At 25.5% G+C, this 18331-nt stretch overlaps 1 protein-coding gene across 1 annotated transcript in view; it reads left to right on the top strand.

Moving 5' to 3' along the window:
• The window catches only part of LOC114128014 (LHFPL tetraspan subfamily member 1 protein-like), a 214893-nt gene that overhangs the window by 165496 nt on the left and 31066 nt on the right, over window positions 1-18331 (top strand). Inside the window, exon 4 of the mRNA XM_050200434.1 lies at window positions 1166-1332. Within this exon, the coding sequence (XP_050056391.1) occupies window positions 1166-1332 (167 nt within the window). The remainder of the gene's footprint in view (window positions 1-1165; window positions 1333-18331) is intronic.

Genomic DNA, 18331 nt, shown 5'->3' with positions numbered 1-18331 from the left:
ATAATCAGACGTAAGGTTAATAGTAGACACGACCAGAGTGTGTGAAAGAGAAGACGATTGCTAAAGCGAGTGAGGAAAATACCGCATACGAGTTATGAAGTCTTCAAATATCATACGGGTATTAGTTCGACGACGGGCAAATCCGATTTAATTGCGTAGTGTATACGCGTACTATATGTCTGCGTGTATCAAACAATTGCGAACATCTACTGAACCGGAAAAACAATAACGGAAACGACTTTGGCAGCAGAAAATATTGTTTTGGAAAAGAATTGTCTTCTTTTCCTATGTATTCTCTGTTAAAGTTTTTCACTAGAATTACTCATTTTATGTGGTTATTATTATTTATATAAACAACAAAGTTAGTTTATTGCAATTTTCCACATCACGTTCGAAAATGAATTTTATGGCTGGATTTAAGGGAATAATTTTTTCAAGCGGTCGTCATTAAATCATTGGATTTTTTTTTTTTTTGCTCGTGTAGTTCAATAAATATGATTTCAGTGTAAAAAAACCTCCCCGAGGGTTAGCCTACCTATTTTATAGAATATTATCTAAATGCACTTTTGATGTATTATTTATTTTAAATAGTGTAAAATAAACAAAACCAATGGTTGTATGGTATTTAGTCACGGAATATATTATAAACTACAAATAAATAGTAGATAATTGAGATCAATATTATACATTTTCAGTTATTTTATCTACGAAAAGGTTCAATTAATAGTAACATAGTTTGTGATCATACGGTACCAGAATTTTAGTGTATCCATTACAATGTTATAAACTAAATTGAGAAAATAGCAAAATCTAAAACATTTAAAATAATTTAAAACAAATAGAAAAGAAATATTGTTGATAATTATTAATGTCTATACTAAATAATCCATTTAAAATCGTTGGAACTAAAGATCCTAATCCAGCACTTGCAGTACATGCATTTTAAGAAAATTATAATTATCATCGCATACTTATCAATTTATTCTCATGACATGGTACTTTTAAATAAAAATTGATCATGTTATATTTTTTTTCTTGGGTAGGCGTATAGCTAATTTTTAAGAAATATTTATATTTTATTAAATTTTGCTATAAACTTGTATATGATATATCAATATTTAAACTCTACTTGTTTAAAATAATTTACATGATATGATGATTTTAGGTTCAATGACATTCCAAGTGTATGGTGGCAGATAAGTACGGTTCTTATAGGAGGTGCGACTGCAATCACAGTGATTGTGGCCGTATCTGCTGTATCTGCATGTTGCGTGACACATGTTATACAAAAGTCGACAGCCAAAGTCGCCGGATACCTGCAGCTGTTAGCTGGTAAGTATATTTTATTTTCGTTTTTTCGTTTTTTTTTTTTTTTACTCCCTTTTTGCAGGACATTATTGATTCTATGATTCCGGAACAAGTCACGTATCCCATTATACTTCCTGCGAATAATAATAATAATAAAAAAAAAAAAAATCGGAAAAAAAGACCCTTAAAAATGTGTTGTTCGCCCGTTGAGTTATTCATGACGACTTCATAGACGATGAGGATCAGAGTGGGAAAAAATGACCTGCGCGCTATCCTTTCAGCCCCATAATATAAGAGCCTCAGATACAGCCGCCGCCGTTGTCGCTAATGGCCCGCTGTCATAACGCTTTCAAAACTTCGACGACGTGTGACCGTTTTAGCAGTGCAAACACGTAATGGTACCCGAAAGCAGATATCCCACCTACCCTCTTTTCTAGTAAAGTGGGTTTTTTGAAATTAAACTTTTAAGAAGATTACTGACTATCGTTTTGTTATTTTCGCCGCCCCCCTCTTTGGAAGTACTGTAGAAAATATGGTTTTAAATTACAATGTACATAAATGAGTATCGTCCAACCACAGCAAATATTCTCAGTTCGCAGAATTTTCAAAGATAGTATTTTATAATATGTGAAAAATGCTTTATATTATATACGTAGGTAGTATGCTGTGTAGTATATTATTTTTACATACTATGTGAACGAGGATAATAAAAAAAATTGTTATCAATAAAGGAGGAAATTGCTCTATTTTATAGTAATACAGTGTCAAGTATAACCCGTACATTAGATCCAATAGATTACTGTAAAAAATGTATTAAATTTTAATTCAATGACAAATCATTACATACGATGAAATATGATTTTTCGCAGAAATAGATCTCTCAACTAATATTATTAAAAATATTTATTATGAATTTACATCACTGTTAGCTATATATTTATCTATTAGTCATGTGTTAGGTTGAAGAAATTTTTATCCAAAAAAAAATCATAATCATGTTTTAAATGATACTTAAAATCGTACAAAAAAAAAATTATTTTTAAACCTATCCATTTATCATTATGCCTAAAATCTTATAACACAGATCCCTGAAAACTGATTGTTAGGATTTTTAACATATTTATATCATTCAAATTTTGGATTTCTAAGTTAAATTGTTTGTGAAATTGTTAGTGTATCGACCACAATATCTTCTCATTAAGTTATAACTTATGAAACACTCGTGGAAACAGAAGATCTAATCTCAAACACTCGTAGCTAAGGTTAGTAATTTCAAATAAAATCACTCGGGCAAAACAAACTGCAATTATTGCCATTCCTTCGATTACACTACCAAAGATTTACACAGTAGGAATTTTCTCATATAGCTTACATATTTCCTTTTCATCAACTACAATGATTATCTTCCAAGTACGATAGTATTTTTTGCTATCTTCCAATTATTATGTGAACCTGAACTATATGTATTTTTATCTTTCCATATTCCTCACTAGTACAATGATTGGACTTTAGAAATACATAAATAATATGTGAAAATAAATGTGTCATCTTTATAAATAGTGTTTTTTTTTTTTGACATTTAAATCTAAAAAAATATTATTTCTTCAGATTTTTAATATTATTAGGTACTTAATATTATTTTCTGATAAGAATATCAGATATTCAGAATGTCGATAGTAATATTTTAATACCATACTTCAATTTACCATAAACACTCAATAAAAAAAATATAGGGAATTTAATAAAATTTTAAATAGAAAAAAGCATTTACTATAATAATAATATGTCTATATAATTAATTAGGTATTCTAAATGTAACAAACGTATAAGTTTATATTTTATTATTTTAACTATTTTTATATAAGTATTTACATATGAAATTATTAATATTGACAACCAAATATTTTTTACTTTACTTGTTTTTTTTATAAACCGTTAATATAATATTATTATTGTGAGTTATTTTTAAAATTTATGTCATATTATGATAAGTAATCTTTGAATTGATTTAAATAGGGACAAAAACACAGCCGATCACAATTGATACAATTTATTTATATTTTGTCCAGTGAATACTAAGGAGCAAAAAGCAGTTTGCAGCGATCGGCAAATGTTTTTTTTTTTACTCCGTGCTAAGAGATATAAAATATTTTTTATGGTATTATGCCTATTTCGTCTTTTCAAATAAAAATGATTTAAGTTATTATTAAAGGTTTAAAAAGCAAATTAAAAAACATAAACTTCGTGTAGTTTACTGTGGAGTCTTAATGACCGTTCGACACGCTTTTAAACTTTTCCGAGAAATATCAATCCAAGAACGGACGCTACTATAAATGGTAAAGATATTAGCAAATAGTCTGATAAAAGAAACAGTAACTGACACTGGTTCATTAATGTGGCCCAAGACCTTAATCAAAATAATTGACATCGTAAAAATAAATGTTAACCTAAGCGAAATGTTTACAAGCAGTTTTAAGCAAGAAGTATCTAACATTATCATCTATTGTCAATTTGGTCTTTCTTAATTATTTTTACCAGCCAAGATTATTACAGCATTTTCAATTGTTACCAGCATTGTTCAAGTTAAAACCAACCATCAACGAGGTAGATAACAATTGTTATTTTTTAACTATAATTTTAATAAGTAAACCATTTATAATAATATGCTGCCTATACAATGCATATACCACGTTATAACACTATTCCAAATGATTTTATAATTATCAATATTATTATTATAACAATATTATTTTCGATTTCTACTGTACACGAGTACCATATTACGTAAAATGTAAAATATTACTTATAAAAAGTATATGAGTATACTATTTTTTTTTTAAACATTCATATATTAATATATTTTACAAGTGATTTGATAATATTATGTTAAATTTCTTATTAAAATTAAAGTGATATTTAATATACATATGTATATTAAATATTACGTTTGTAAATAATATTGACGATAAATATGTAATAATAATAATAATAATAGTAATAATTTTTAATTAATTAAAACAATTTTTTTTAATGGCTTTAACTAAAATTTGTAACTTTACTTCTGTATTTTCTCATGATAAATTATCATATTTTTAGTTGATATTTATATTTGATGAACAAAAAAAATCGATTTGAAAATTTGGAATCCTTGCCAAATCAGTGTAGCATTTATAGTTTTATCCAGTTTCCACTCGATTTCTCAAAGAAAATACTAACACACCCTTCATCATTGTCCTTACTATATTTACGTTATTTAAAGAATTTTTATGATCAGGTATCTCAAGAAATAAACTCCCAGTCATAAACTAACCAGACGAAGTCCGTTTGATTAGAAAGCTTCCGGTTACTGAGATATTGATAGAATTGTTTATCAATATAGTATATTATATTATATATTGAATTAACCTATACATTATTTTATTTTATTTTAATTCACTATTGGCTACAGAGTTTTATTTCCTTAAGCAAATGTAACTCTTATAATTTAACGCTTTAACAAATATTTATTTCAACGCAGAACTATAATACATGTTATAGTTCATAATTTGAATTTAACCATTTGAATGTTGAATTAATAAATCCTAAGATGTTCTCCTGTGCTGAGTTATTTTTTTTATTTTGATTGTATTGTTTAAATATTTTTCGCTGATTCAAAATGATAAATAAAATACAAGAACAAAAAAAAAAAATTATCAAAAATTTAAAAAGTTAGAATTAATTCAAAATGTATAGTTCATTGGTTCCCAAAGGTCCGCTAACGATTATCGCCAATACAGTTAATTACATTTTCATTAATTTTGGTAACCAATGATAAGATGATATTTTTGTTTTTAACCCGATTTATTTTTTTTTTAATCTCTTTAGAATCGTATTTTATTTATCTACACAAAGGTATAAACGATATCAACAATAGTTTTATTTTTCGGTCGATTAACAGCTAAAACGCATATATGCGGTGCTAGCACAGGGAAAATGCTTTCAACAGAATGCACATATGCAGCGTTATCACTCAAAAAGTTTTAAATGATTAATTAATTTTATAAAATAATTTGTTTTGGTAAAGTGTATTTATAATAAACAATAATAATTAAAATTCAATATTCAATTAATTTATCACATTTAACTGTGAGAGTGTATTTTAATACAATTAAATTAAATATTTGAATAATTATTTATTTCAATTCAATAAATATGATGTGCGCTGACTTATCTTGTGTTGAGACATCGAATGCACTGAATAATATTACCGTGAGCTAAAATTATTGAACTGAAATTCCGTAACACCACGTTTATAGTTATTTTATTATCTTACAGATATTAGACATTTTTAGTTAATTAAATAAACACTTAAGATAAAATTAAAGACTAAATTTAATAATATACTTTAATAATTTTATACTAAAATTAATGAGTCTTTATGCATTGTATGATCTATTGAAGTACAAATATTAATATTATATAATGTAGTTTGTTTGTTTTAATAATATCATTGAACATGTTCAATTAAAACATAATCTGTAGAACTCCTATAACCTCAAGTGTTTTAAAGAGTTAAGTATAATATTATTCATCCAAAATAATCTAATACATTTGATACATTAGAATGATAAGCCCATTGTACACTATAAAATCCTAATATGAAGAAATAATAATATGACAGTTATTTATTTTGTATAAGCTTGTTGACGAGCTACATTCAGTCAATATAACATTCAATTTACCTGTTTTATAAATTAAATATCTATATATAATATAATTTTTGTATTGAATATTATTATTTACTATTTATTTTATTTTATTTTTTAATCTTTCACTAACGATAAATATATATTAATAGACATAAGTGGTAGGTATATACTATAATAATACGTGTTTATTTTGGATTACTGAAGATGACATCCATTGATAGAATTTCGAACAGAGGTTATTGAGTTTATTTAAATAATAAGATGAAAATCGAATGATATCATAATAACAAATAACAATATATTATTAAACAAGAAAAAAATATTAAAAACAATTTAATCAAAATAATTGTTAAATTCAACAATCAATATTTTGTGTAAGTGTATAATATATTATGTATTTAGTTATCATTTTTGCAATGCTAATACTGAATAGTGTATTTTATAGTTTTTCTTATTATAAAATTTAATAAATATATAATTTATATTGTAATTTTCTAATAAATACAATAAAGAATATTGTTTGTCTTGAAATAAAATAGTTAATGTATTTGTTTAAAAAGAAATACACCTGGGTATAAGGTATTTACCAAAATATTGATACATTTTTCAATAATTTTTTTAAGATATTAATGTATTTAAATTATGTAATATATGAAACTCTAAATCTTAACCATATGTAAAGTTTTTGGTACCAGGAAACAAAATGTTATACTTGCAGGAGTAAAATGGACATTGATAAAACTAGCATTATAAAAACGATTCTGAACTAGAATTCAATTTATCCGAAATTGGTCAAAGCTGAAATGTAATAACATTTGTTCTGATACTTTAAAAGAAAACTGCTAAGAAATCGAAAAATGACTTTTTAAAGTGCAATTGGACTTTAAAATAAATTATATTCTTATACGGGTGCAAGTTATGATTGTTGAGCTTTTTTAACACTAGATGAATATCTAAGCTGAAAAAAAATGATACATTAATTCAACAGTTACAATAACAGAATTTCTCTGAATAAAAAATATGCCAATATTGTATAAGTATTTCCTATAGTACATTTTATTGAGATCGCTAACATAATATTTAGTTGAACAATTCGTTTATCTTTTCTCTAGAAAATGTGAACGGGAGACATGAATTAAATAACATATTTGCATTCAAACTAGGCGAGTTTTTATAAATTATAATGAAACAAAATTATTCTCTCCATTTTTATGGTGGCGTATATTATTTGGTTATTTCAAACGTAAATCCATTATGGTAGATAGTTTTGATAACGAAATGTAATTGTTACCGAATCAACCGCTGGAAATTTCTCCTCTTTCGCCCTTCGCCCATAAAAATAAAAAAACGCGATAGAAAGGCGGTGAAAAGCGGTAGTAAGTTGCCCCCAGTTGTCCCGGGTGCGCCTAATTACTTTACAAATACTCCGGATTAAATGGCCCGGAAACATTTAATCACAGTTTCGGCATTTTTACGCTACACCGAACTGGTTAAGCTTCCACCAAATATTGATAGACGTTTATTGGAATAAGCCCCCACTGCCCGTTGACCATTCCATATCGCCGTGTATAGTGTTTTTGAATATATTAGTTGTGTGACCCTTCTCGTCTATGCTTTAAAACGTTTAAACTAAGTAATTCTATGCCACAACTTATTACTATGATTTTAATAATCACATATCATAACAGAAACCCAGCAGTTATAAATGATTACTCACAAAAATCATAATTTATTAATAAAGAACTATGAATTCAAATAAACAAAAATGAATAGGTACAAGTTCGTACATGCGAGCACATTAATACGATATAATTAAAAATACAATTGGAGGCTTTTTATACGTACAAATTACTAACGCAATAAAAAATGAATTCATTAAAAACCTTTAATTGAAATTAATGCACTATTTTTCCAGGTGGCAGATATGCATATTATATTACACAAACTTGTATTCGTAGCACAGTAACATTTAAAGCAATTAATAACGAATCCACTTAATGATTGTAGCAGATTTCATAATAAATGTTTATATTTAATAGTGTTGACTATATACATATATATAGATGTGAAAATAACATTAAATATTTTATAAAAATATTTTTTACCATAAATTATAAACATTTAAAAATAAAAATAAAAACCAGGTCTATCTAAATTCATCGACATTTGAACATCAAAGTGTTAATCAAATATCTAGAATAAAATTTATTTCATCGAAATCTGATATTACATACGTCATATTCTCATCATCATATAGTTTTCTTTTGATAACTTTAAAAAATATTTGGAACTTTTACTTTTTACTCCTGAAAAAAATTTCGTATTGTAATTCCAACCCATTTGATGATTTATTTAGAATTTAAATATGGAATAAGAATTGTTAAGTCGACCATATCCGCTTAAAATTCACTCTGGTTAGTTTTACGTTTTCATGATAAGTGATTGAAATATTATAATTCGAAAAACAACTCTGAACAAAACTTTATTAATGCAACAATGATCAAGATTTAGTTCAAAATGGTTGATTTCCCAAATGTGTTTTGTACTAAACTCTTATTTTAGTTATGTGCTGTAGGTGAAGCGAGAAGAGGAAAGATTAAATATAACGATGAGTATTTTGTTTATTTAAATTTTCGTAAAATACGTTTGGTTTTTAAATACTAATATATACTAGTATTTCAAATCAAAGCCATCGGCTCTTATCATATCTTAAAAGTTGAATGATGTAAGATAAGTATTTGCTCATAGTGTTTACTTCTTTGGATGATAAATAATGTTTATTATATTTTGTGCTAAAGTCCGATTCCTTTCATACAAGAGAAACATAAGTTACATAATTTCTAGAGCCTAATTCTTTCATGATTAAGGTTACGGTTGGTCCCAATTCTTTTCCAGTTCGTTTGACGTTGCCCAGTGTACATTTCAAGGGGTAATCCAGATCATACTCATACCCCAACATGTTTTTTCGGGGCTGTAAAAAATAATACCAGCTTATTTTTGAAATTGCATCAAAATATTATTTTTAAACTATCATGTTTTTGGCATATATTTCTTATACCAAGTTCTTTTTTTTTAATGAAACTTATTCGGATTACTTTTAGTAACATTTTTTCTTGGTAACTTAAAACTTAACTTTAACTTTACTAACATATTGAACTTAAATTAAAAAATTAGTTTACTAGCTTACCTTTGTAACAAAGTATGATTCTTATTTTAAACAGTGGTTAATTAAATTTAATAAACATTGCATAGTATACACTTTTTAAAATATTAATTTTTAAGCTTATGAAAAACATAAATGATCTAAAAGTCTACGAAATTAGATTTTCATATTTAGTAAAGGAGTTTCTTACCGTGTTTAAGTCAAGAAAATAAGATACATTATTCAAAGGCTTGATAGTGAAAATAGAAGTCAAAGAACTTATTATTTATTAAATATCTTATAAAAAGCGTTTTATAAGCAATTATAAAAAAAAATATATATATGTATATATAAATAAAAAATGTAATTGGTGTAATTTAAAGATAAAGAAAAAAGTCTGGTAAAGTGTTCATTACTTGTCAGTTTCAGTTTGATAATAATTAAAACTTTTTCGGTGGGGTCATTTTTTCACGGACCAAATATTTTAAAGAATTGTTGTAGTTCATACAAAAAACGACCTATAAAACTTTTATCATTTGCACCCCAGTAAATAATTATTGCTATCCAAATTTTTTAAACTTTTGATTCCTATCGATACATAAATTAAAAATACAACGGTTAAGTTTATACACAAATCTTTATTTTTCATCATGATCAGATGACAATAATTAAATAATTTTTTTAAATTGTTTTAGCATTTTAAAAAGTAGGTACCTTGTAACTTTTATATTTGTGATTAATTTAATAAACTACCTAATGAATTTTATAATTAAAAATATTCATAAAATATTCTGTGTTCTTCACAAAAAATATATTTATTAGCTATTATTTACCAATAAAACTAAATATATGTATTATATATGTATAGTGTTATACGATTAAAATATCATAATGAAATTAACAAGAGATTCATATTATCTATTTGTTTTCTTTAAATAAAATGTTGTGTACATTAAAATATACTTGATATTATAAATCTTATAATTATTTTTCCTATTAAATTATGATTAATATCAAATAAAACAAACTACCATGGCAATTACAATAAAATATGTAATTTTTATAGTCGTCATGAATATTAATAAATATTAAAGCTATATTAAATAATTGATAACCTATAAAAAAATATCAATAGTAAAAATGTACATAACTTTGAGAAAAACAGAGGAAAATATTGTATATATTATAATACTACTCCGGAAAATTTCTGCTTGACTAATAAATAGTACCTACTTTATTCCATTTGATAAGTGGAAGTTTATTCGTCAGGTGAAGGATACACGTTTCCCATATTATATAGTATATGTATACAAGAAAAGGAAGTACCAGAGTGCTATCTGAAGCATGTTTAACCCTCATAAATTCACTTGCAATCCAAGCTTACTGTCAGAAGATTTACAATAAAAAATAAAAAAAAGGACTATGGAATACCCAAAAATGTCGTATAAGATCGAAATAGTTATGAACATTATGGTTTATCATTACATATTATCTATTCAAATGGTTCGAATCATAATAATACGTGTTTTTATGATGTCAGTTATGCAGGCCAAATGTCTTTATTATTAGATTTGAAAATTGTAATATACACTATTATAGTTAACAAAACACCAGCATATTATACAAAATAATCTGAATAATTTTAAATTATCTGAATATTTTATCATCTAACCCTACAGAACATAAGTAGGTACCAAATTCATTTATATCCACTGGGCAATCCACAAGGTAGAATACGGTGGGTATGGTTCTTATCTTGGTACCTTTTTCATAATAATATTCCACACATTAAATTAATTTTGTTTTTATGATGTTGAAAAATTTTAAAATTCTATATATCTTATAAAATAAAATAAATTCTCATAGCTAGGAACAGTACTGAAATTTTCAAAAGTAAAGTAAATTAATATCATAACGTAATATGAATAGAAATCCTAATTGAAACATTGACAAATCATGTTAAATGTCAAGAGATATTCAAATATCCAAAAAAAGTTTAGTATTATTTAAAACATATTAAACTTTTACATAAATACGATTCACAAAAATATATTTTCTAAGTATTTATCTTCAATATATACCAAAAGAAATGGTTATTTTTAATTCTTAATTCCAATTGTTTGAAATTTATCTTTGTTTCTCTCAATTATTATATTCTAAAATATAAACTAGAACACTAAATCATATTTCTTACCATAAATATTGAAAACTTTTACCATTTCAAAAGATAATGATGGATATACAAAAAAAATAAAAACTCATAATTCTAAACACATGTATTCATCTATATGTTTAGAACCTAAATTTCAATCATGTAATACTATCAATTGTGGTTAATTTAAATCATAAAACATTATGTTAAGAGCTTGGCTATAATTAATTAAAAGTCTATAAATATGAATCTTACTGGTTGAGACAATAAAAATATATGATAAGGCCGTAGAAATATTAAATATTTTAATATCAATATATCTACGGAAAAAAATGTCTAAAAAATTTAACGTTGTAGGTTCTTAAAATTATAATTAATAATAATAAATTATACTTATAACATAATACATAATAATATTATATTATAATTATTAATTATAATTTGTAATCAATATTATCAAATTTAAAATTGTAAAATTATTGTTACACCTTACACACATCTGTTAAATATATATATTGAAAAACAAAGTTGGTATACATAAATAACAATATATTCAAATATAATTTTCTTTAGTCAAAGATTCGATATTTTTTTAAACAGTGAAAAAGTATGAATATTACTTGATAAGTTAAATTAATGGAATAATGGAGTATTATAGTTTAAACTATGTCTTTTGTTTACGGTATAAGAAAAAGTACCTATAGCCAACGGTGTTGTGGTGTGCGTTATTGACAACGAACATTATAGCTTTCAATTCGACAGTTTTTAAACAAGTATGATATAGAAATAAAAAAAAAACTTTTTTAGTACTCTTATACCACTTCTGTTCGTGACGCAGTTAACGTGTAAATCCGTTTTCATGGTTTGAAAAAAAAGAATAAATATATCTATAGAACAAACGAGATTGTTTCGTATGCATGCTAATGCCAAGAAGAAGGAAAGTTGTGCACATAATACACACGCGTAAATTCGTACAAGAACGAGGTCACAAACTTTCCGCTGAGGGAGTGATTTCTTTCAATGAAATCCAAAGGACATTTTGGACTTACATGAAGTCATAAATCGACCTCCGACACACAGAGTAGTAACCCAAGCTAACGCATTAGTCAACTTGTAAACTTTACCCTCGTTAGCGGGCTGTGTTTGAAATAATTTTGATATTGACCGTATTTACACACGGTGTGTGTAACTCCTTATAGTCACAACGACGTAGATAGTAGTAGACACATTAGCTGGATATAAAACTATGTCTCTTTATGATACATTATAAAATAAAATATGTTCATATACTGTATAATATAATAATATAATATTATGAGTTATGGAAAATGGAACAAACTGATATAAATAAATTGGATATACATATAATTAATACAAGTTGATGGTATCATATCGCACTGTGCAGTAAAATAACAACAGATGAAATTCTTAGATACGAATTCTAGATTTTTGTTTTATTTTTTATTCTCTCGTTCATTCAAAACACGTATGCACCAAACTTAAACTTCATATAATGGAAATCAACCCTACGGTAAAGATGGAAAATCACATTTTACTATTTTAGTATCATGATTTCATAATATGTATACAATACCCCTTCCCCGACATTTAACGAAATAATATAATAAACAAATCGATGTTCTATAAAAAAAAAAAAAAAAACAAAATGAAATACAAACATTAAATACAAACATTAAATTCCAAAAAAAAAAAAAAATTGATAGATTTAAGATTAATCAGACTGAAATAAATATTGTTTTTGATTAATGAGAAATAATCATAAAAGGCCGTAATTATTATACTATTTGTATTGCATAATAAAACGAAAAGCTTAAAACAGTATTGTAAAAAACTAAAAAGTGAAAATAATGTTATAGAAAAATTAGAATATTATACAACATAAAAATAAAGATAATATTATTCAATATTCACAGGAATTATAGTATTATACATTGCACAAAAGTATCAACGATTATTATAATATTACAGGAATATTTAACAAAATAATTTATTTATTTTAAAGAAACTTAAGAATCGTAAGTCAATTTTATATAAAAAAAAAAAATCTATAAAAATTTTACAAAAACACAATTCAGTACATTTTTTAATAATTGTGTAATTTTTAGCACGCAACTTTTAAAACGAACAATAAAAAATAGCTTAATAATCAATCATTAGTAATGGTATACATTTTATGGTGTAAGAATGGTGTTAGCTTTTTGTAGCTTTATTATCTTTTTACGAGTCCATTAATAATAATCAATAAATAAATAACATTCTTAATATGCATGCCAAGTACCATGTTAACAAAAATTAAAATAAATTATTAGAAATAATTAATTTTCCCCAAATAAATTGTTTTCTAATATAATCCATTGTTATCATCATTATTACTATTTTTTTTTAGTATATGATATGTCCACTATTTAAACTTTATAAAAAATATTTGAACACCATTAAAAAAAAAAATATGTTTAAATAAAAAATGTACCTAATTTAGTGCTATTTCAAAAAGTTAAAAGTCATGAGAGTTCTATTTAGAATTTAATATCCATTATATCCATTATTTTATACATCAAAAATATCATACACTGTAAATAATCAATAATAATGCATTTTCATAAAATGTTGTATTCATAAGATTACATAAATTATAATTTTTATTCATAATAATAAATTATAATACTTATTATTAAAATTGGAAAACTATTCTAATATCATTAACTTACCTTTGTGTTCTCCGATGGAATAATAAGATATTTAAGTTTTCTTAAAATAATACAAACACTCATATAGTTCATAAATAGTTATATTTAGTAATAGTAATAGTTATATACGATAGACGCTCATAACCTATTTATTTTTAAAAGTTATAAATTTTATACTGCGTAATGAATAATTATACATATTATTTTAACACCATAACAATCTAGTAAGTATCTTTTTCAAAAATAAAATATAATTATTGATAAAAATGTATTTATTATTTGCATGTAGTTTAACTCCCAGCTGTATCGATTGTTTATGAATTTATGATATACTTTTGTTTAAATATGAACGATGGAAAAAAAATATATTTTTGGCGAATGGTTTATACTTTTTTTTATTTGCTATCCATAATAAGACCCTGCAAGTGGTAAATCTAAACATTAAACCATGGAGGAATAATAATATATGACAAAAAGAGAAAATAATAAAAAAAAATACTCTCACGCACACACATACAATCGATGTTAAAAACAAAGGCAAATCAATAATGTTCGTTGGTAGCAGGTGGTGTGAATTTTGAATTAAAACTCCAACGTACAACGTAAATATGTATTTAAGAGCTTAAAGCTAATATGAAAATGGAATTGAAAGGAAACGGTGAGTGGAGTGTTTTTGTTGACAGCGTTTTCAGAGATGACATAGTAGAGACGTGTACCTACTACAACACAACGACCTCACTGCAAATATAATGCGTGTACGTAAGTGTATAGATCAGACCCTATAACGGAACCATCAACAAGGAAAATCCAAAGTTATTTTATAGGTTTTTCCACCATAGGTAACCGTCGAAATTTGATATGTAAGTAGTCCATGGAGTTAATTTTGTCAGGATGAAATATTTAAAAAAAAAAATTTGTCGATGTGACATGACCTTGAATAGATATCAAAGTATGTATTTCCTTCACATGGTAATTTAAATCAAATCTAAATGTATTGCAAAGTATTTGATTTTAAGTACGTTTCTAGTTTCGTAATACATAAGAACTTAATTTTTTTCAGTTAAAATATTATACATCTAACACAAATAAATGTATTACTTTCAAAAGTATAAAACTAATAAACTATTTTAATCTTATTTCAAATACATTTGCCAATTTAATATCACTGATAATAATATATGTATAATTAAATAGTGAATTAGTTCATGTTATGGATTACCTAATACCTATCCATAACACGTACTATTATTCCCTATAGTTAAATTATCTATGTAAAAAATATTATTATGTCATAAAATGTGAACTTATAATATTATTTTAGATCATATTAATAATAAAAAAAACAAACAAACAAACGAAACAATTTTGTTTTAAATTGTAAAATATACTTCGTTTACCTTAACGATATACTTTTAAAAATTACATAGAATTGTAACACAATTATTCAATTTATATGGCTACTTAGTTCATTTATGGCTATTATAACAATTTAATTTGTAATATATTTTTTCTCATACTTATTTTATGTACGTAAAAACACAACACATTTAGAGCGTACAATTATATTTTTTAAATCTATACCTACTTAAATAAGGGAAGAAAGATGTCGCTTAAATTATATGCATCTCTGCTCAGATTGAACTTCAATAAATTGTATAGATGTGATTAAGCCTTAGTAGTGGTAGAAATGTGCAGAAGACTCCTTCTGGACTTTGTAATTGAAAAAGTTGGTAAGTTTGCCAATACTTTATCTTAACTCTAAAAATTGGTTGTTTTTTTTCTAAAAAATAAAAAAAATAATTTGTATTGACTTTAAGGTAAATTAAATTAATTAAATTTATCGATTTGTAATCAATAGCAATGTGCTATGTATGAGTTTTGGAGTGCAAATGTATAATATTAAAATCAATTTAATAGGAAGCCAAATAAAGAATTTACATTTTATCATTTAAAAAATAATATCATTTAAAAACCATGTAGATACCTATATCAATAATATCTAGCTAGTTTAGTGAGTATTACAAAAATACAATTTTTAGATTTTTTTTTTTGCACTAAAATATTGTTAACTAAGCGTCCTTAATATTGTATTCTTTAAAATTCAAATATATAAAATATATTGTTTTGTATACATTTTGTTTAAAATCTCTCCTTGCGTAGATAAATATTCCAAGAAGTGGACATAGATATAGTAACGTATAGTTATAAAATATTTTTAGAGTGTCTCAAATAGAAACGGACTCTTCATAAAATGAATATGACAATATTATATAAGTAGTTACATTTTTTGATTAGGAATGAGTTGAATATTGTATTGGTTTTTATAAAAAAATTAAATATTCATAATTTACCTTTTTTTAACTAGTTTTATATGATAAATATTTGTCGTTTTAACAATCTGGCCCAAAAACAGCGAACACGAAGGGTGTCCACTTATTTTTCGTCAAATGTAATCACTGATTTGATGAATAAATAAAATATTTTCACGTGAATATTAATTTTGAATCACAGCATTGAAATAAATTAAAATACAATCTGACAGATTAGTTTATGACATCCAACGTGATTACAGCTATGAAATGCATTTATTGAAATGTAATATTATCTATCTGTTTATTATTTATTTCACTATTGTTTTGAAAATACAAGCAAATCATGTTCGCGCATGTTATTGATTTAGGCTACTTTCTCGAAAAATGAGTTGCACGCATATATTCCGTATTCATGAAACGCGTATCGTCTTAAGCACGCTTTATGTGCTCTGGGGAAAAGTCTCATAATCTAGCCACGGTCCTCAGCAGTAGCGGTCGCGTCAATTCAATTTCTCTGGAGAAATACAAACACGGGGAGAATTCAGTTAGCAAGTTTCGGCAGTCCGCCAGACCCGTATCGTTTGACGGAGTGGTTTGTTTTTACAGGGACAAAAGTTTTCGGACGACTCTGCCAGATGTTTAGCGTATGTGTGTCAGACGTTCGTTAACTGTGTTGTCGATTTTTTTTTTTTTTTTTAAGTAAATGCTTCCTTCCATACAACGAATGAGAAGACGTGAGGTTTGAAACCCATAAAAGACCCCTTGGGGCCATGGGCCGGGTAAAGTTTGAGAAACCGAGCAGACATCGGAAACTAATGTCAACGATAACATATGGTACGTACATGTATACGTGTTACGTATATTATATATATGTTAGTGTATGTGTTGGTAAACTTTAGAGACTTGTTTACTATTCGATGGACTATATATATACGGCAAAGAGTGAGAAAAGTATAAGAATAAGACGCTATACTGCATTGAGAGCCCGCCATAACTGATAAAAACGTTTGTCATTTGAGTTTGCACACTGTATTGCTCGTGACAGCATCCGATTTCAAGAAGTTTGTAAATTCCACAACACTTACAGACTCCCACGGAAATACATTAAACCTCCATAGTAATCGAAATAATTTATTCTTGTGTCTGAGCGATGAATATTTTTAAATTCCTCACAATATTAATTGTGTTACCAAAAGAGAATATGTTTCAACTTGTTACGTTATTTGACATTTATTAGAATTCTCTTTGGACATAAATTCGTTGGACACGTATGTATTTATTTTATAATGTGTTTATAATTATTCAAGTTTTTTTATGTATTTTGTATCTATCACCAATATTCTCTAACTATAAAAAACAATAAAATTAAACAGTAAATGATATCTAGTTAGTACAGATTTCAAACGATTTTCAACTTAATAGTCTACCTCTACAGTTACCAAGGTAAATATTATTTGTCATATATAACATTGGAATTTTCAATACTAGAATTATACTGCACTACTAATATAAAATATTCCAACTATTTGTTGGAAAAACTATGCATTCAAATAAAATAAATATAACTGATAAAGTATCTATATTATAATTGGTTAAAATTAATGAATTCCCCAGTGGAAAAATGCATTGATTATAATATATATAGTGTAATATAGTGTAAGAATTTTACCTTTGTCTGTTAAAATAAATAGAAAATATAAGCAACAAAAATATATACCACTATTAAATGAGAGATTCTAATAGGATTTTTTTTAAGTCAATACAAAAACCAGACATCGTGCAATGCAAGTATATTCTAAAATTTTTTTGCTCAATTTTCTTGGAACAGATATTGTTCCTATAAAAATATATTTAAAACTATAATTGCGTTATACACTCTATAAAACTGTTATTGATTATTTTATAAGTGATTTCAGAGCTAACCCGTGACAAATTTACACTCGATGACAATTACAGTTGGAATGTTAATCATAATATTAATAATTATTCAATGTTTACATAGGATACATGAATATGTATTT

The sequence above is a fragment of the Aphis gossypii genome, chromosome 2 (assembly GCF_020184175.1).
Source record: "Aphis gossypii isolate Hap1 chromosome 2, ASM2018417v2, whole genome shotgun sequence".
In the NCBI taxonomy this organism is placed as follows: Eukaryota; Metazoa; Arthropoda; class Insecta; order Hemiptera; family Aphididae; genus Aphis; species Aphis gossypii.
Note: the sequence above shows the minus strand (reverse complement) of the source record. Positions and strands in the feature narration are given on the sequence as shown.